This window comes from Sitophilus oryzae, unplaced genomic scaffold, assembly GCF_002938485.1.
Source record: "Sitophilus oryzae breed Bouriz unplaced genomic scaffold, Soryzae_2.0 scaffold_466_pilon_pilon, whole genome shotgun sequence".
Classification (NCBI taxonomy): Eukaryota; Metazoa; Arthropoda; class Insecta; order Coleoptera; family Curculionidae; genus Sitophilus; species Sitophilus oryzae.
Window position 1 is genome coordinate 2,498,956 of NW_022147047.1, and position 20,703 is coordinate 2,519,658.

The window sequence follows — 20,703 nt, forward strand, 5'->3', positions numbered from 1 at the left end:
CGTTGGCAGTTAAAAATCATAAATAAATATGTATTACATAATCAGAGTTTATCGAAAATAAATGTAGGTATACTATAATAAGGTATATACTATAATGTATATATTACTTCTTATCAAGAGGCTTACTTCTTATCAAAGAGGGCGAATTTGAAATGGCTGTGTTGTAGTAAAATGTAGAAACAATTCGAACAATTATTGTAGTTTTAGTTTCTTCAGATTTTCAGCCGGATGTGGCCCACGTACGTTGCTAGTTTTAACATAAAATTATAAGGTGTTGTGTATAGATTCATTAGCAAAATATGAAGCGGTAATAGGTGTTACGTTGTATAATAACAAATGTTGTTTTTTAATTGATAATTACAATTATACACACACACGCATACACAGGGTTCGGCAATGGTGCGTCGGGCATCTGTAGCTCCTAGAATAAATAACTTAGTAATTTTGTTTAAGTGTAAATCTAAAGTATATACGAGGATGTATTCCAAGAAAATATTTTAAGGTGGAAAACAGTGTGGGTTGATTGGAATGATTTTTTTTAACTGGAACACTCTGTATATTATTGCATTTTTGGCTTCCTTTCAGATCACTTTACATAATCCTAAGATATAAATAAATACGGTGATGGTCCACTTTAGGTACGTCGTCAATCTTGAAGTTATTGATGTAAATTTGATATTAATATATTCTACAATTAATGTTTTAACGTTTTAAGTAGATATCGTACGGATACTCGGCTAAATGTTTGAGATTTCTGCAATAAAATTATTTATTTTTTGGGGTTAGAATATAGCTTTCCTTATTAAGTTTAATAAGAGTGACAAGGAAGATGCAGATTTAGGTTTATTTGTCTTTTGCTCGCGTCTGCGTATATCGCTGGCGGTAACAATGAAATATTGAAAATCGGAATTTTGTTTTATCTATACTTTCCTATTAATTTTGAAAAATAGCGGTAGCGATATTAAGCTGATGAGAATAGATATTATATTTTGATCTGTGTTAAAGGTTGAGAAGAGGATCACAATGGTAAAAACGTCCGCCGTAACTGAGTTTCGATTGCATTGGTTACAACATTCTTTTTGGGGGATTTGTTTTTGGTGTTATTTATGGACGATCCACAATTTTTTTGTTAGAAAATGTCATTATAAGTGTTCCTCTCCTCAATTCTGTATAGAAAATTTTAAAATTTTGATGTACCTAAAGTGGACCAGACCCATAAATACATTTCGATTGTTTCAGAGATATTAATAAATAAATAAAAATAGACATTTTTCAAACTTTCTTAAAAAAAAATATTAAAAATACAAGAACTGTCCTGAAATCCAAACTATATTTAAATAATTATTAAAAAAATTATTAACAAAACATTGCTTTTTTAGAATAATTTGGTATTTTTTAGTTCTCTTTTGTATAGAGAAAATATGCAATACCTTCAATAATTAACTATTAGTTCTACTTTTTTTATAATTACCAATGTTTTCTAGCTAATTACTAAATACGCTGAAAGATCTATTTATTTTCAGTTATATTATTAATGTCATATTTAAGGTTATTTATATACTTTATAGTCATCTTGTGGCAGTGGGAAGCTTTACTTTGCTCTTGAACGGCCATTTTATGTATAAAACAAATTCTATTTCTTCGTAACGTTGAAAATATCTTATCTGAAGTTGTTGCCTGCAATAATACTTACGTTACGTCTTAACTGGATGATATTCACCATTCTCAGTACTTTTGTGCTGTAAAACCTTAAAAAAATTACGCAACCAAGTTCAAAAAAAGATATTGTTTTAGGTTATTAAATAATCAATCTGAGGCTTCAAATTAAAGAATTATTTTACTTATTAAAAACCAAGTTTAAAGTTATCATAACTGTTAATAAAAAAACAAACTTTGCCGCGTATTTTATCAAAACTAAGTGGAAAACAATTTAAAACTCCATAATAACTGCGCTAATTCACTTAATCCCGAGCAGCAGCAACATCTCCAGTTGCAATTAGAGCCGTTGTTGGCAGCACTGTCGCAACTTCTAACGACTAAGCGCGTCTAGTCCCGTCCTTAGAGATATAAGTTAACATAGAGGTGGATACAAGGAGATACAAATATTTTCTTTGCCAAAGAAACTAAATATCTTGGTGCCTATTTTGATCAAAGACTTACATGGAATTATATATTGAGGGAGCATTCAATAATGCTACTACTGAGTCATTAGTAAATGCAATAGAAGAGAACATCTGCTATACCGCTAGATGCAGAAAGGAAAGACTTGATAAAAGGTGTACCCATTCAAGCTGAGGCAACCTGGTATACAGACGGCTCAGGAACATCGAAAGGTATAAGAGTTGGAATAGTAGGGCCGAAACAAGAAATATTTTTCCACACTAAGCTAATTTCTGGAATTTATTGTCAGCCAATTGAACAAAATCGGAATAGCTAACATTTTCAATCGTTTTGTACATTTCCTACGTGATAATAGGTATATTACTGCGCTTATATTATGTAAATACTGCTCTATGTTTACTTATTTCTCTTAGGTCCCGTTTTAAGCGAAAACTTAATAAACATACAGGCGCGCAAAGCCGAACTAATGCTGTCAAATCCCATTCCAAGTTTTAACCGGCCGACAAAGGATTGTTTTATCTAAATCCCCTTAGATTTTTTCTACTTTCAACTGGATGCGGTAGTTATCCAGTTTATCCAGGTTTTAGTTTTAAGTCTCTTCTGTATTTAATCATATCTGTCTAGAATTAGCCCTAATCCGGTTATTTGTTGAATTAATTAAATTGAGATAACATTTCAAAAAAGCGAATGGATTTTTTTTAGTTTAATAGCTAATAAACAGCGGATGACCAAGAAATATCCAGAGTAGTGGAAAAATTCACCAGGACAGTGGCCGACGGAACAATTAGTAGGAACATACCGGTCTATTTTTAAATTAAAACTGAACAGGTGACAATGCAAAACCAGGCAAATGCCAACATACCTTTAAGTTGTCATCCTATAATCTTGTCAATGTCAAATTGTATTTTCTAAACGTTAGGCTTTTCCTCATTCGAACTAGTTTTAAATTACAAAAATACATTTTAGGGCACTAAGCGTAGGGTATTATAACGTAGAAGTATAGACAGCACAACAAATAACATTTGACAATGATAAAATCATAGGTTGACAATTTAAGTTATATTGACATTAGACTGGTTTTGCTAACCTGTTCAATTTTAATTTAAAAATAGAAGCAGTTTTTCTTAAATTACTTAAAATCGGCTTGTTCAAAATTATTCAAATTTGGCAAATTTGACATTTAAAAAACCTATTTACGATCTTGATGTAATAATAGGGCAGCCAATATTTGGACAGTTCAAAATTTGCACTGGATTTGCTATATTTCCAACGACAATGCACCACCCGGTATAGTAGGACATCTTTTTATTTATAGCAGACCAGATAAGCAAAGACAGGAAAACTGTCCTAAACCTAACCTAACCTAACCAACTCAATAGGTACAGTTTTGCTGTTAGAGCGGCAATACACCGGAAAACAATAAACATATATTTTCGAATAATTAATTAATTAATAATTAGCTGATTTTGATCAATGTGATTTTTTAAGCGATATGAAGTTAAATTATTTGAATTTTTAGTATCTCTTTCTAAATTAAAAATGAAAGTTCCCATCCTGATCAATTAAATATGAAGGAAAACAAAATGTTGATATTTTGGTGGAAATTTGAAACACCCTGTGGAATATGTTAAGACAGCAAGGAATTTCAAAATAATTTAGTAACCTAGGTATATTCTTTATCAATAGAGCGTTTTTTAGTTCGGCTCAATAGCTTTATTTTTGTTGGAGATATTCGCTTTTGCAGAAGACACTAACATTTTTTTTGTAATTTTTACATTAAACTATGCCTTTGCTTTTGGGCCTAGTCAACAGACCTAGTAAGTTGTGACCCCGAAGCAGGCCTTCTTGACATAAGATTTGCTTCATTTAACCTTCCTTCTTCAGTACGTTCACTTACATGTACGTTTTTTAGGTGCAATTCATTACAAATTTGAAAACGGCGGTTTCTTAGGCATAAACTTACAATAAATCGATCTTCTCGAGTTGAATACGAAGATCAACGTATTAAAGACATTTTTACAGCAAATTAAAGATAACGATCTATAGAACAGATTCATGCAAAAATGCCTGGCAAATGTCGCCTTCATGCAAAAAAAATGTCGACCTTAAGGTTCTCAGCCCTCGATCTATCATCTTCAATTAAAGCAACTATAGCGGATACAGCTTCTGGTTAGGTTAGCAGAAGCAGACAACATACAATAATATGATTTTTCAATAACATTGACATTACATAAATCATAAACACTATTTCATAGGACTGTTGACTGGGACCAAAAGCAAAGGCGCGGTTTTAATGTAAAAATTATGATAAAATGTGTTAGTGTCTTCTTGAAAAGCAAATATCTAAAAAAAAGAGCTATCGAGATGAACCAAAAAATAAGCTATCGAGAAAAGATGCAACTAGATCATAAAATTCCTTGCCTTTTTAACATAATTCCACAGAGTGTTCCAAACCAAAATAACAGTTTGTGTTCCCTCGTATAATTGCTTTTATTTGACGTGTCCAAATTCAATGTATATTGATCATATTTGTGGATAAATAAATATATATTATTATTATATTATTATTATTATTATTGCAAGATGAAAACTCTCTTTCATTTTTAATTTAGAAAGAGATGCTTCTTAGTCAAGTAATTTATGTAGCTACAAATTGCTCAAAAGATCATCAAAATCGGTCCACTGAAACACAATATATAAAACTATAAACTACATCAAAATTTTAAGGTGTCCGTTTTTCATGCTCGTGAGTTTAACTTAGTTGCCAGTTATAAGTAAATGCAGTTTGTATATTCCTTGACTACCTCGAGCTTTCGCTCCAAGAGAGAAACCTTAACCGTTCGTTCGAACATTGACAGCTGACGTACAGGCGTGCAAACCGTATCCACGCTTTTAAGATCATGCCTTTAACTCGATTAAACCCGTAAATCGGTCAGCTGAAAGACAGGGGCTAAATCTTGGATTCTGTTTCTACCCTCGCTTTCCAATATTGGATTTTACATCCCTTATTTATATCCCTTCACTTGCCTACTCTAATATGGAGTTTAATCAAGGAATGTATTAATAGAAAATTAAGTTTGGAACCATGACATTTTTTTAACAAATTTAAAATATCCATTGGTTCGTTTTGTTCGTTTTGTTCGTTTTGTTCAAAATCAATTTTTAGTAGATATTAAATTAGATATTCGTTTTTAAATAAACTTTTAACTTCTCTTAAAGAAAAAAAATCATCTTAAAATTCAACTGTAATATTAAAATTAAATTCTTAAAATAAAGCAGTATTAAGAAATAAATGCTATACGGAAACCTCTTTATGACTGACTCACCTGACATGAAAAGCACCCTTCAGTCGTGATAAGTTTGTCATTGGACGCACTGCCGTATCTCTGTTCTTCTATGGGGTAAGTAGGAACGTCACCTATGTCGTAACTAGCCAAAGCAGGCGTGACAGTTGACAAGCAATGTCCTTGACCTATACGCTGGTATCCTTGAGGACACCCACAGCTAAAACCACCCCCTGAAGAAGTACAGCCAAAGGCGCAAGGAGATCCTATACAGCTAGGAGCAACCTGGAATAAATGTTATAGGTCTTAATTGAAATTGTCACTGAAAATAATCAATTAAGCAATATAAAACAAATATTAATAAATGTTCGTATAGAATATTTAGAATTAGGACATTCTACGATTTCTGCCTCGAAAATTCTCGAGAAACGAAAAAAATTGCCAAAATGGCAATCAAACCTGAAAGCTGGTTATGCAGCTTTTAGATTTGATTGCCAACATTCAAAATAAAAATGCTTATGCTCATTTTCAGTGCAGTTTATGAAAAAAAATATGGAAAGCAAAATTACCTGATTAATTAAAATAAAATAAAATACATCACTTTTAAACTAGGTGGTTTGATGTTAAAACAACCCTTGATCACTGGAATAGAACGATCATAATATGCTTTTTTACTGTTTTTATTGTTATTTCTCCCAGAAATAGAGAAATGAATATCGTAAATATTGTGCCATGCAAAAAACACGAAAAATATCCTCCCATTTCATTTCACTCGCCCCACCAATCACCACTAGGATGGAAAAATATCAAATTTTATTATTCGGAAAAATTGACTCGAGATTGGTGCAAGGATGATGAAATTTCTTTAAAGCGACCCACGATTCAGGTGCATTGTGAGCGGGAAGACCTTTGAAGAATCCGCTTTGCCGACGGCAGAGAAAAATTATAGAAAAAGATCGGAAAATTTTCCTCTTCGGTACAAAGAAAGCGTTTTCCTATCTTGCTTTTGCTTAAAATAAATTGTATCGAACAATACACCTTTGGAAATAGTCAGTACAAAGGATGAAACGGAATACGACAAAAAATATGTTTACTGGGGTGTATCGAATAAATCCATTTTTAGACGAAATTTGAATTGAAAAAAAATGTTAAATAAAAAAAATCTTATATAAATATAGAAAAGAGTTCATATTACTCAGGTTGGCCTCATGGTATGATCATGATTAATTTGAATTAATAAAATATGAAACAAATATACTAAAGCATGTTCAGCGGACAGAGACATATTAGGCTAAGAACATAGTGGAGCGACGAGGATAGCGGCGAGCAAGTGCTGAAACAAAGTACAGCGGCGAGGAATAGCGAGGTACTTGCAACTTTATTATTTTCATTTGCTTATTGATTATTTAAAATGTTACCAGTGGCTAAAATTCTGGACAGTAGTGTCGCAAGCATTTGATTTATTCAAAACTAACAAACCAGAAGGTGTAGTGTCCTTGAAATTTTCACAACCCGGAGAGAGTGTGGCAAGTTTAATAACCCTTACGAAAATTTGTTGCCACTTCATCTCATAACTTATCTAAAATGTACCGGTTATGGTGATTATACTATCTTTTTAGTCCCATAAAATAAAATATCTCTTACAAAAACTAAATCTATTAATTTTTGGGAATCCATCGTTTTCTACAGCGCGACAGAGCGACGAAAACAAAATTATTTGAATCGATCTCGCCGTTCGATCTAACCGCCCGAGCATATTGCTTTACTATGTTCACACGAACTTGTCCTCACAGGTTTGTTTTAGACCCGATGTTGCGCTGCTTGCTAGCCGCTATCCTCGTCGCTCCACCATGTCCTTAGCCTTAAGACAACTGTTAAGAATCAAATGGTACCACCATCCATCAAACGGATCCACCATGGTACAGGATACCATCATTTGGTTTGGTTTACCATCAAACGGATCGATCCTTGAAAAAGCTATCTGCAAGAGCGCTGAAGTCATGATTACTAAATCCTGCTTAAGTTCGGTTGGTCATGTATGCAGGATGCAAGAAAACCGCCTACCGCAATATCTTCTTTACAGTGAGCTTGCAGATGGTAAGAGGATACAGGATGGACAACTCAAAAGGTATAAGGATATTTTCCACGAAAACTAAAAAGGGATACGCAATGCAGAATCAGTGGAAGAAGGCATCTCACAATAGAAGCCAATGGAGAAGAATTAAATAAACTCATTTTACAACGACAAATAAAAAGTAAAGAGGCAACAAAGTAATGATATTTTTAAACGGTTTTATTTAGCTCGACCCGTACGGTATTTATTTATTTGTTTGTTTATTTGGGTCAAAATCAGAAATTGAAATTTAAGTACCTTCCTGTTGTCAGATTGATCTGAAATTTGGTACACACCTTTAGTTCCGATGACAATACAATATAGTAATATCAATAACATTGTAAATCTAAGATGGCCGCCGGTACAAAATGACGGATTTCATATTTCTCCACAACCCCCTCAATATGGGTATCAAATGAAAGGACTACACTAGTAGAATACTGTGATTATGACAAAATTTAGAATCCAAGATGGACGTCGTTACAAAATGGCGTATTAGATGTACCTACGTAGTTAGCAGTAGCTTTACCACCCAAGTTAAGGTAATAGGTTAAAACGTGCTGAGGACTGTATGGCATTAGGGTGGCTAAAAATGTAATGTCGCAAGCGTTTTCCCCTCAAGATTGGGCGGCTCTTGTTGTATATTATAGTCTTGCCCCTCTACTCAACCTCTGGGGGGGGGTCGACCGTTAAAATATCCATTACTCGTGGGAACAACATGGAAACAATAAATAAAAAAACAAACAAAAATAAAAACGAAACTGCTACACAACGAAAAAGAAGGCTCGAAAAGGCGAAAAAAAAGTATAGAACGAAACGTGCAAAAAAAAGTGAAAATGAAACCTATAGTCGACTACAGAAACGAAGAGAATGGTTAGCAACAGAAACACCTGAGCAACATGATGCCAGGTTAATAGCACAACGTGAGAGACAAAGGCAGCTGGTAGAGTCAGAAACACCTGAGCGTCATGAGTCCAGGCTAGCATCACAACGTGACAGCCAGAGAGAGTTGTTAGCGGTAGAAACACCTGAGCGTCATGAGTCTAGGCTGGCATCACAACGAGAGAAACAAAGAGAGTTGTTAGCGTCAGAAACACCTGAGCGTCAGATTGTAATAAATTATGAGGTAAAAAACCATGTAATAATGATGCACTAAATGAATTAAATAGAATGAGGAATATTCGGTAGGCATTTCCGTTAAATACTAAAAAATAGAAAATAAAAAATCGGTAAAAAAACCTTTAAGTTAAACGGTTTTATCTTATGTGCACTGAAAACTAGAAAATAATAATAACAATTAGGTATTTTGAACTTCTAGTTCAGAAATATTTTAGTACTAGGCAGAATAGCTTTTAGGCATATAGACTAAAATAAAAACGTGGGGCCCATTAACTATTGCTGTAATACTTTCTTTTATACTAAGTGTGGATTGCATCGACTTACTATAATCGTAACTGGAGATTCTTGACAATCAATAACCAGCCGTGGCGGCTTCACCAGCGAACGCCGAGCTCATGATCTACCAAAGTATAACGATATGCTTTGCCATAGGTAGGATTTCAGAGGGGCCCCACGTTTTTATTTTAGTCTAATATGCCTAAAAGCTATTCTGCCTAGTACTAAAATATTTCTGAACTAGAAGTTCAAAATACCTAATTGTTATTATTATTTTCTAGTTTTCAGTGCACATAAGATAAAACCGTTTAACTTAAAAGTTTTTTTACCGATTGTTTATTGACTGTCTAGAGTGCGGAAGAGAAGGTAACATCACGTATCGGGCTTTTCAGTCACAGAAAAGCTCAAGAACGAAAACGCCTTGCGTAACCATCTTCTGATGCGTGTCAAATGCTCGTCAGCGAGTAATGGCAGTAGTAGTAGTCTTTGTTACTAATCATACAACGTAACTGTGGAGATCTAGCACTAAGCACAATCGAAGAGGACAAGCTGTATATGACCGTGCCAATCTAATGAGGTGTTCATTAAGGAGCGAGGTGTGTATTAAATCCTAAAATATGTCTTTACAATCTTTTACAAATGACGTCTAGAGAAATTATGGCCACAATAAAATAAATTTTAAGAAAACGTTACAAAATATCTTTAAGCATGATAACTCCGGCCATTCAATTCGTGCACCTATGCGATATAAAAATTCCCAAGCGTCCCTATCAAGGATAATAAAACCTTTTTATTACATTACTCTATCGGCATACAAGATGTTACATTTTAGTTCGATTTTCAAACGATTTCAAGAAAGCAGGAAATATTGTACACTTTATCGCATTTATAAGCTATAAATACGCAATTATAAAGAATGTAGAAGTTTTGAATGGAATGGAATTTAATAGGATATATAACAATAAAATTTTAGTATTGAATATCCAGAATTTTCTAGTCTAATATGAGTTATTCATGTTAATATTTCCTAAAAAATAAGCTAGGAGAGGTGTGTCATTCAACATTGTCCGTCCAAATTTTCGTCAAATTAACTCAATCAATTCAAAATTCGTAGAGAGAGAGCAGTAAGTATACAAAATGTAACTGCCAATGTGGTTATGCCAATAGTGACCAAAGCCCCCTCCTTATATTAAAAAAATAACATTAAAAAATCATGATAATTGAAAAAATTGCAAATTGTTGCTGGTAAACTCATTTCGCACTTAAAAATTAACCAAGGCATGTGTTGATATGAACTAAAAAACAAAATGCTCAGGCATCATGGTTCTGACCAAAAAATAATGTTTTAGGTAAATTTATCAAAGAAATTATCGCACAAAGTGTTTAGCACCAATTAAATTAGATATATTTATATACAGTTTGCCGAAAAAATTCGTGAAAATGGTAAGTTCATTTCGCTTTTAAAAATTAACCAAGACATGTGTTGATATGAACCAAAAAACAAAATGATCAGAAGTCATAGTTCTGACCAATGAATAATGTTTTAGGAAAATTTACTATGAAATTATTGCATAAAGTGTTTAGCACCAATTAAAGTAGATACAGGGTGATTATTAACCTATACGCATAGTTAGGAAATTATTGCTGATGACAAATAATGACTAATAATTAAAGAAAAAGTTAGTAAAATATTTTTATTTACGGAGATAACAAACTATTTGAAATAAAAACAAAAAAAGTAAACTCCATTAAATTGAATGTGCATTTACTGATAAAGTTGATAAATTTTTGTGAAAAAAAAACTCAAATTATTTCAGAATCAAAAAATATTTTACTAACATTTTTTTTTCATTATTAGTCATTATTTGTCATCAGCAATAATTTTCCAAGTTTATGCGTATAGATTAAGAACCACCCTGTATATTTTTACCGGATGCGTCTCAAAAGTGGCTCACCCCTATAGCTTTTTTAATATTTCGACGTCCCCCATCATTCCCCGAAAGCATGACCAACTTACAGGAATCACCCTGTATATTGAAGCATTTTATAGTAAACTGCGTAAAATTTTCTCTTTGATATTATTTACTTATAGAGAAGGTATTATTTTTATATAGCACGATCATAATATACCGGGTGTTTCTGAGAGTGGTTCTAAGAGTGGTGACCTCTATAACTTTTTTATTTTTTCTGATAAAGAACGATATTTGGTATGTTAGTATATGACATAAATTAGGATTGACTGACGTATTCAATTGGTTTTAGTCACTTCCTGTTTCACCGGAAATGACTATAACTTTTGATTTTTAAATGACACCCTCGGTATTTTTTTACTTACTTACCAAACCAAACGAAACACTTTAAATTTGATGAAAGCATTTTCCGTTGCGTCTTTTTGTATTAACACCTAGTGATGGGCAAAACTGTTATTTTTAGATAACAGTTGAAACTGTTATAGTTATTTATAAAAAATAGCTTAAAATAACAGCTTAAAAATAACAGGTTTCTTTATTTTACTGCTAAATATCTGAAAGAGTATGAGGCGGTCACCGCCAGGCGTATTAACGCAGTTGCAAATTGCAACAATGACGTGCTCGGTGGTAGTATTTCCAGGGTGTCAAAACATTTCTAAATATCGATTGTTATCTAAAATACCTCTCTTAAAATGGTGGTTGTTTACAAATAAGCGCTGTTTACAAATGGCGATATAAAAAAAGCCAAAATTCCGCCATTCGGCTATACCTATATATTCCGATCTACCTACGCCCTGCCTCCCGATCCGCGTAGATCATAAATTGCATAGCAGTGTACAGGGTGCATCTCACTCGACGGACGAGAAGCTCTTAGTGATGATTTTACCATTTGCGGTCAAAAAATAGCAATATAAGAAAATGTGTAGTATATTCTTCATAAGTAAACCAACTACACACTAGAGTTCGAATTAATTTTAGACTTAAACTAGCGTGTACCCGCGACTTCGTTCGCGTCGAATTAATAATTTCTAATGGTGATGATAAAGCAAAACAAGAATTTCCATTAACATACAAACTAGATAAAATTTTCTCACATTTGCCAAAAATAAGCTTTCTAACGTCGAGCAGTTTAAGCAGAATCATGGTTAATCAATTACTCAACTTTTTGGAACACCCTGTATGATTTTCTAAAAAATTTCAAAATATGTAAATTAAACAAAATAAATTATGCGTGTCCAGGCGTTTTCCCGAAAGACTAACCGTTTTTTAAATAACAAATATTGTAATATTTGAGAGGCGTTTTCACCCTGTTGGAATTTGAGATTCGAGAAACCCCTCCTTATCGAACCTCAACCCCATAGTCAATCCGTTTGCCAAAAATCAGCTTTAAACGTCAAGCAGTTTAAACAGAATAGTGATTACTCAATGGTCATATTTTATGAAACACCCTGTATATATTTTTAAAAAATCTTAAAATATGTAAAACAACATAATAAAATAAACGAGTTTTAAGAGTTTTTCCGAAAAACTCACCGGTTTTTAAATAAAAAATATTCTAATATTTGAGAGTACTTTCACCCCCTTAGAATTCGAGTTTCAAAAAATCCCTTCTTATCGAACCTCTACACACTAAAGTCAATCCGTTTCGCAAAAATCAGCTTTTTACGTCAAGGTCTTTAAGCAGGATCGTGATTAATCAATGACCAGATTTTTCAAAACACCCTGTATACATTTTTTAAAAATCTTAAAATATTATTCTGAAAATTTTTCAGAATAAATAAATACCTAAATATTGAAACTTAATAAGTAAGTACTGAAACATACAGCGCCATAATATCTCGACCTCCGCCCGTTATGCTCCTAACAGGTTGAAACAGAATGTATCTAAAACAACTGATGCGTTATTCTCCAACCTGTTTCGAACCGCCATCGACAATCGACCGATGCAGCAGCGTTCCTTTCCCACTCCTGTTATTTCGACCGCCAGGCGTTATGCCCGCAACTGTTTCAAAAAACCTGCTTCTTTTATATCCTATTATTTTTAAGCTGTTGCAAACCCCACATGACCATTGACCGATGCAGCTACGTTCGCCGCGCCGCGCCTTAGCGCATTCCCCACTCCGTTGTCCATTGTATCTCTCCGCCTGTATCGATGGTTGTCGAAATAACATGTTTTCCATCCATAATCCATACTAGTTGTTTTTTGGAATTGCTTCGAGCAGCATAGAATTTCGTGGCGGTGCAGAGCGCCAACTTCGTTTTTCGTTTCACGAGCGGCTGATCTCTACGTGTCGTTATTTTATATCTGTTATTTTTTAGAAGTAGTAACGGTTGCGTTATGTTATTTATAAATAATTGTTATAAAATAACAGATAGTTAAATAACAACCCATCACTATTAACACCAATAAAAAATTATTATTAATAAAATATTATAAAACATCTCTGAAATTTCTGCATGCGCAAAACTCGCGAAAAAAAGATATATTATCTTTATACAAATCATAGAAATTTAAAACCTTTTAAAACAGCCACGTCCAAGCACATGCATAGAGTGAATTTTTAGTTTAACACGTTCCAACACTCTTTTAAGCCGCTTAATCGAATACCGCCATATGAAATAACGGCACCAACACTAAAAAAAAAGAAGAGAAATAAAAAAAGATGCGCGTCCATATTTCCAATCGTAGTGAGAGCTTTTTAATTTTATAACTGGATTCGAAAAGCCGGCCATATATCACGGTTTGGCGCTCCGTCGATGGAAGCCCCATGTTTATAGGTTATTTCTTTTATTTTATTACCGGGCATTTATCAGCGGGAGAGACTTCCACGTTCGACGTGTCGATATTGGGGCGAAAACAGTTCTTTTTTCTCATTTTCCTTTGTCGTCCTCGTTTACGCCCTCCATTTTCTCTTTCCTGTTCTATTTAAATTTACATACATAACAATAAGTTTCGTCGTAAAAGAGAAATATAACGGAAAATACAGTTTCTGAAAAGCCCTGTAGATATCCTTATAAAATTATACCGGGTGCTGTATCGGCGTTGGAAACATAGGAAAGCCCATGCAAATTTTGAATTATCCAAATATTCCCTGCTGAGTTTACAGCGAAGTCATAGTCATAAATAGGTGTTTTTAAAGAACTGCATATGGCTGAATATACACTCAGTTGCAAAAAAAATGCAACGGAGAAATGTTTGGTCAAATTTAAAGTGTTATATTATGGTTATTTTTAGCCCTATTTTCATGAATTTTTTAGCAAACTTTAGATGATTATATCAAATTTAATTTTTTATAATTAATTATAAATTTAATTTTAATAATAATTAATTAAAAAATTACATCCAAAATAAGGATAATTGAAAAAAAAATACAAATTGATCGCAATCAGTTCATTTCGCTCTTAAAAATTAACCAAAGCATGTATTGATATGAATCAAAAAACAAAATCCTCAGGAGTCATGGCTCTGGCCATAAAATTATATTTTAAGAAAATATACATACGAAATTATTGCACAGGGTGTTTTAAACGTTAGGGTAAAAAACAACACCTCGATTAACCGTGTATAATATGCCTAATACTAAAGTTTATAAAAAACTTAGTTTACGAACTAAAGTTGATATAATTATATACAAAAATCATATATACAAAAATCATAAAAATAGGGCTAAAAATAACAAAAATATAACACTTTAAATTTGACCAAAAATTTCTCCGTTGCGTTTTTTTTTGCATCTCAGTGTACCTACATGCCAAATTTAAACAATTTTGGACAAGTCGATTTTAAGTAATTTAAGAAAAACTACATCTATTTTTAAACTAGCTGACACTTGCCCACTTCGCTGTGCATACAAATTTGGAACGATATATTTCTTTATAAATCTTGTAATGTTGGTATTAGAGATGAGCAAAACAACTGCGATTGTCGCTGCGATCGATTATTAAATCGCAGCGACTGTAACCTGCGATTGCGATTTTATTATTTACCAACCAAATTATTCGTAAAAAATGCTTTTTCTAAATATGCGAATGAGCCACCCTCGTTCCATTTGAAAAAAATGAGATATGATTAAAAATACGATTTGGGCATCTTTTAACTGGCCAGGACAAGACACGAGAAACTGTAGACGATCAAATATATTTTTCCAAGACATCTTGATTAAAATTAGTATTTTTAACACATAGCCATTATATACTAGATTGAAATTTAAATAAGTTTTTTTAAAGCGAAAATGTCAAAAGTTGCCATATGATATGCCATTCTATTCAGAGTGCCATTTTCTATCGAATAAAGTAAAAAAATACCGAGGGTGTCATTTAAAAATCAAAAGTTATAGTCATTTCCGGTGAAACAGGAAGTGACTAAAACCAATTGAATACGTCAGTCAATCCTAACTTATGTCATATACTAACATACCAAATATCGTTCTTTATCAGAAAAAATAAAAAAGTTATAGAGGTCACCACTCTTAGAACCACTCTCAGAAACACCCGGTATATTATGATCGTGCTATATAAAAATAATACCTTCTCTATAAGTAAATAATATCAAAGAGAAAATTTTACGCAGTTTACTATAAAATGCTTCAATATACAGGGTGATTCCGGTAAGTTGGTCATGCTTTCGGGGAATGATGGGGGACGTCGAAATATTAATTTTGATATAGCACACTATGGGTCGGACATGCCTCTTACGCCAGATACAGGGTGTTAAAGTTTTTGAAAAATTAAAGAAATTCTTTAATAGTTTTTTAACAATTGAAGATATCGTTATAAAATTCTATTATAGGAGTCTACCTAACAGAAATACTTTAAATGTAAAAAGAAGAGGTTTTAGTTTCAATCAGTGGCGTAGATGTGATACACATCAGGTAATTTTTTCAAAAAAAAATAGTACGCCACTGATAAAAATAAAAATTTCGGAGTTTTTTTATTTACTTGGCTTATTTTCAAGAAAAAATGTCTCTTGTGACTTTCTCCTATCTAACACTATTTTTTCACAATTTAAAAATAAATATTTTTTTTAATGAGAACCTTAAAACTGAGACAAAATGCTTGAACATGTCACAATTTTTTTTATTTTAAGTTGCTTATATTTTTATACAAATTTTTTCGTTTTTCTTCTTAATTTTGTTAATTTTTATAAAGATTATCTCATTTGCTTGGAAAAAACATTGAGAAAATAAAACTGATTGGATATTTTTGAAATTTTTGTACGTCATGATCATTTTCAGCTTATTCAACTATTTCCAATTGTGGTGTAGCCTCCCTCACATATTTAGATACTCTCTTTGTAGATGGGCCCATTGTTGTCTATTGTTGGCTATGCGGGCCTAAGTTATCCCTGCTAATTTCCTAATATCATGGTCCCATCTCAGGTTCGGTCTTCTTCTAGGTCTCCTAATTCCTCGTGGATACCATGCTCTAATTTTTGTGGTCCATATGTTGTCCATTCTTCTTGCCAGGTATCCTGCCCATTGCCACTTGAGGGATTTGACTCTATGGATGACATCTATTACCTGGGTCTTTTGCCGTATCCATTCTATTCTTTTGCGGTCTCTCTTGGTTATTCCCAGCATTTTTTATGAGAGGAGAGACCATAATGTGAGAGACCAAAGTGTGAGAAACCGCAATTCTCACTGTCAAATATTAATATTTAGTGATGGGCAAAACTGTTATTTTTAGATAACAGTTGAAACTGTTATAGTTATTTATAAAAAATAGCTTAAAATAACAGCTTAAAAATAACAGGTTTCTTTATTTTACTGCTAAATATCTGAAAGAGTATGAGGCGGTCACCGCCAGGCGTATTAACGCAGTTGCAAATTGCAACAATGACGTGCTCGGTGGTAGTATTTCCAGGGTGTCAAAACATTTCTAAATATCGATTGTTATCTAAAATACTTCTCTTAAAACGCTGGTTGTTTACAAATAAGCGCTGTTTACAAATGGCGATATGAAAAAGCTAAAATTCCGCCATTCGTCTATACCTATATATTCCGATCTACCTACGCCCTGCCTCCCGATTCGCGTAGATCCTAAATTGCATAGCAGTGTACAGGGTGCATCTCACTCGACGGACGAGAAGCTCTTAGTGATGATTTTACCATTTGCGGTCAAAAAATAGCAATATAAGAAAATGTGTAGTATATTCTTCATAAGTAAACCAACTACACACTAGAGTTCGAATTAATTTTACACTTAAACTAGCGTGTACCCGCAACTTCGTTCGCGTCGAATTAATAATTTCTAATGGTGATGATAAAGCAAAACAAGAATTTCCATTAACATACAAACTAGATAAAATTTTCTCACATTTGCCAAAAATAAGCTTTCTAACGTCGAGCAGTTTAAGCAGAATCATGGTTAATCAATTACTCAACTTTTTGGAACACCCTGTATGATTTTCTAAAAAATTTCAAAATATGTAAATTAAACAAAATAAATTATGCGTGTCCAGGCGTTTTCCCGAAAGACTAACCGTTTTTTAAATAACAAATATTGTAATATTTGAGAGGCGTTTTCACCCTGTTGGAATTTGAGATTCGAGAAACCCCTCCTTATCGAACCTCAACCCCATAGTCAATCCGTTTGCCAAAAATCAGCTTTAAACGTCAAGCAGTTTAAACAGAATAGTGATTACTCAATGGTCATATTTTATGAAACACCCTGTATATATTTTTAAAAATCTTAAAATATGTAAAACAACATAATAAAATAAACGAGTTTTAAGAGTTTTCCGAAAAACTCACCGGTTTTTAAATAAAAAATATTCTAATATTTGAGAGTACTTTCACCCCCTTAGAATTCGAGTTTCAAAAATCCCTTCTTATCGAACCTCTACACACTAAAGTCAATCCGTTTCGCAAAAATCAGCTTTTTACGTCAAGGTCTTTAAGCAGGATCGTGATTAATCAATGACCAGATTTTTCAAAACACCCTGTATACATTTTTTAAAAATCTTAAAATATTATTCTGAAAATTTTTCAGAATAAATAAATACCTAAATATTGAAACTTAATAAGTAAGTACTGAAACATACAGCGCCATAATATCTCGACCTCCGCCCGTTATGCTCCTAACAGGTTGAAACAGAATGTATCTAAAACAACTGATGCGTTATTCTCCAACCTGTTTCGAACCGCCATCGACAATCGACCGATGCAGCAGCGTTCCTTTCCCACTCCTGTTATTTCGACCGCCAGGCGTTATGCCCGCAACTGTTTCAAAAAACCTGCTTCTTTTATATCCTATTATTTTTAAGCTGTTGCAAACCCCACATGACCATTGACCGATGCAGCTACGTTCGCCGCGCCGCGCCTTAGCGCATTCCCCACTCCGTTGTCCATTGTATCTCTCCGCCTGTATCGATGGTTGTCGAAATAACATGTTTTCCATCCATAATCCATACTAGTTGTTTTTTGGAATTGCTTCGAGCAGCATAGAATTTCGTGGCGGTGCAGAGCGCCAACTTCGTTTTTCGTTTCACGAGCGGCTGATCTCTACGTGTCGTTATTTTATATCTGTTATTTTTTAGAAGTAGTAACGGTTGCGTTATGTTATTTATAAATAATTGTTATAAAATAACAGATAGTTAAATAACAACCCATCACTAAAATATTCTCACGCTAGACACACTTTATATACCTAAAAAGTCCCAATTCTGTTCGGGTTGTATTTTCGAAATATTAAATCATTCAATATAAAATTTTTCAATTAAAAATTGATACAAACAAATTAGAAGAAACTGTGTCTGTCGGGTTTTCTATTTTAATATCAATTACAAAAAACCTTGTAGTAAAAGAAAAAGTTTTCGATGAGAAGAATACATTCCTAGAACGGCGTACCTACTTTTTTAACAGGAAACTTCTCTAACTCCGTCCCCAGAGAACCGGATTAGTTCGCAATGAGATTTACTCCGACGAAATTACTTTTATAATTCTACAAGAACCTGTCCGAACTAGTCGGGCGATGCATCAGCCGACGCGCAATCTAACTTTTCTTATTTACATGTAAAATGGCGAGATAGCGACGCGACGCGGCACGTTACAACGCGTATAGTGATATTACGTTTGTTTACGAAAAATGAAGGGTATAGGGTGTATAACAATAGATTTAGAAAAGTGGGGTATCAATTTAACTGGGAATGAAGTATATTCTGTCAAATATTGAAAAAAATACATTATATGTTTGTTTTTCTTTTTAGAAAGTAAATGTTCCAGTGCTCGGCACATTAAGAAAAAGTCAAAATACACACACCGGAAAAATCTAGGGATGTCATTTTATTAAAGTTAAATATAAATGTTTTGAATAAACAACCGCATATTTGTAGGCCGATTCTTTCTACTTCGATTGAAACGAAGTAGTCACACTAGTTATTTCTAAATTTGGGATATTTACAGAAGTGTTTGTGCATTTTTTGTCGAATGTATAAAAAGCATCTAGCATCAATTGTTCGAATTTAACCTGTACTGGCTATATTTTTATGATAACTGGCCAGAATTCATTTAAATAACTCTGTTCAGTATTAAACGACATTATGAAGCGTAGACATCTTAACAGAGACGAAATGCTAAGGGCCATGGGTATGCTCGAAGCTGGAATGCGCCAAATCGACGTAGCTAGAGCATTAAATATAACGCAAAGTGTAATATCGCGATTAAGTGCACGCTACCGTGAAAGTGGTGATGTTGCTGAAAGGTACACAGGGCTGAAAGGCACACATCGCATTACTACCCCTCAGCAAGATCATTTTATACAATTAAATGCTCGACGCCGACCGACTCTTACAGCACCAGAGCTTAGTTTAATTCTCCAGGAAACACACAATGTAACCGTTAGTCCTGACACTGTTCGCAATAGATTAAGAGAGGTCAACTTAAGAAGCAGGCGCCCCTGGAGAGCTCAACCCTTAACGAGAGGAAATCAAGAGGTACGATATTTGTGGCCTCAAGATCATGTTCAGTGGTCGAATGAACAATGCGCCAATATACTCTTCACGGATGAGTCACGCTTTGGAATTCATCGGGATTCGAGAAGGCTTAGGGTATGGAGAGAACCGGGAAATCTTATTCGGTTGGATCATGTTCAGGAAGTGCACCCTTATCAAGGTGGAACAGTTATGGTCTGGGGAGGAGTCCAGTTAGGCCGAAAAACCGATCTCGTTTTTCTTGAAAGGTTTCTAACAGGAATCACATATCGTGAATTAATTCTTGGGCCTGTCGTGTTACCAATATAATATACGACGTAATAATATGCCAATGATTTTGGGAGAAACTTCATTTTCATGCATGGCAATACACGGCCAGAGTGGTAAGTGAGTTTATCAATGCTCATCAATTAAACATTTTACCCTGGCCGGCACATTCTCCTGACCTCAACCCCATCGAGTACGTATGGGACGCGGTCCAAAGAAGAATTTTGAGAATGGGTATGCCTCGTGAAACTCGTAGGGATCTGGTTCGGGCCGTGAATGCAGCGTGGCAAGCTGTACATCAAGAAGAGATGGACAACCTGATCAGGAGCATGGAGAGACGATGTAGGGCTGTAATGAACAGTAGAGGAGGCCATACCCTTTATTAAGTAAAAATGGTTTTATCTTTTTTTTTTAATTCACAGTTTAGAATAAAAAAAATGTGTGTATTTTTAAAATGTGTTTATATCCCCAAATATGTTTACAGTAACACCTTTCGTCAACTGGACTAGACCAGCAAAGGATTAAAAATAGATGGAGAATATCTTAACCATCTAAGATTCGCTGATGAAATAACCAATAGTCCTGAAGAACTACAAGCACAAATTAACGAACTAAAAGCAGCCA

General features: G+C 33.7%; 1 protein-coding gene across 2 annotated transcripts in view; it reads right to left on the bottom strand.

Annotated features, from left to right (window-relative positions):
• LOC115886065 (fibrillin-2-like) overlaps positions 1-20,703 on the bottom strand; it is a 148,006-nt gene that overhangs the window by 14,196 nt on the left and 113,107 nt on the right. For both annotated transcript variants that reach the window (XM_030905094.1, XM_030905095.1), the window contains one exon: positions 5,448-5,690. In XM_030905094.1, coding sequence (XP_030760954.1) covers positions 5,448-5,690 — 243 coding nt within the window. The remainder of the gene's footprint in view (positions 1-5,447; positions 5,691-20,703) is intronic.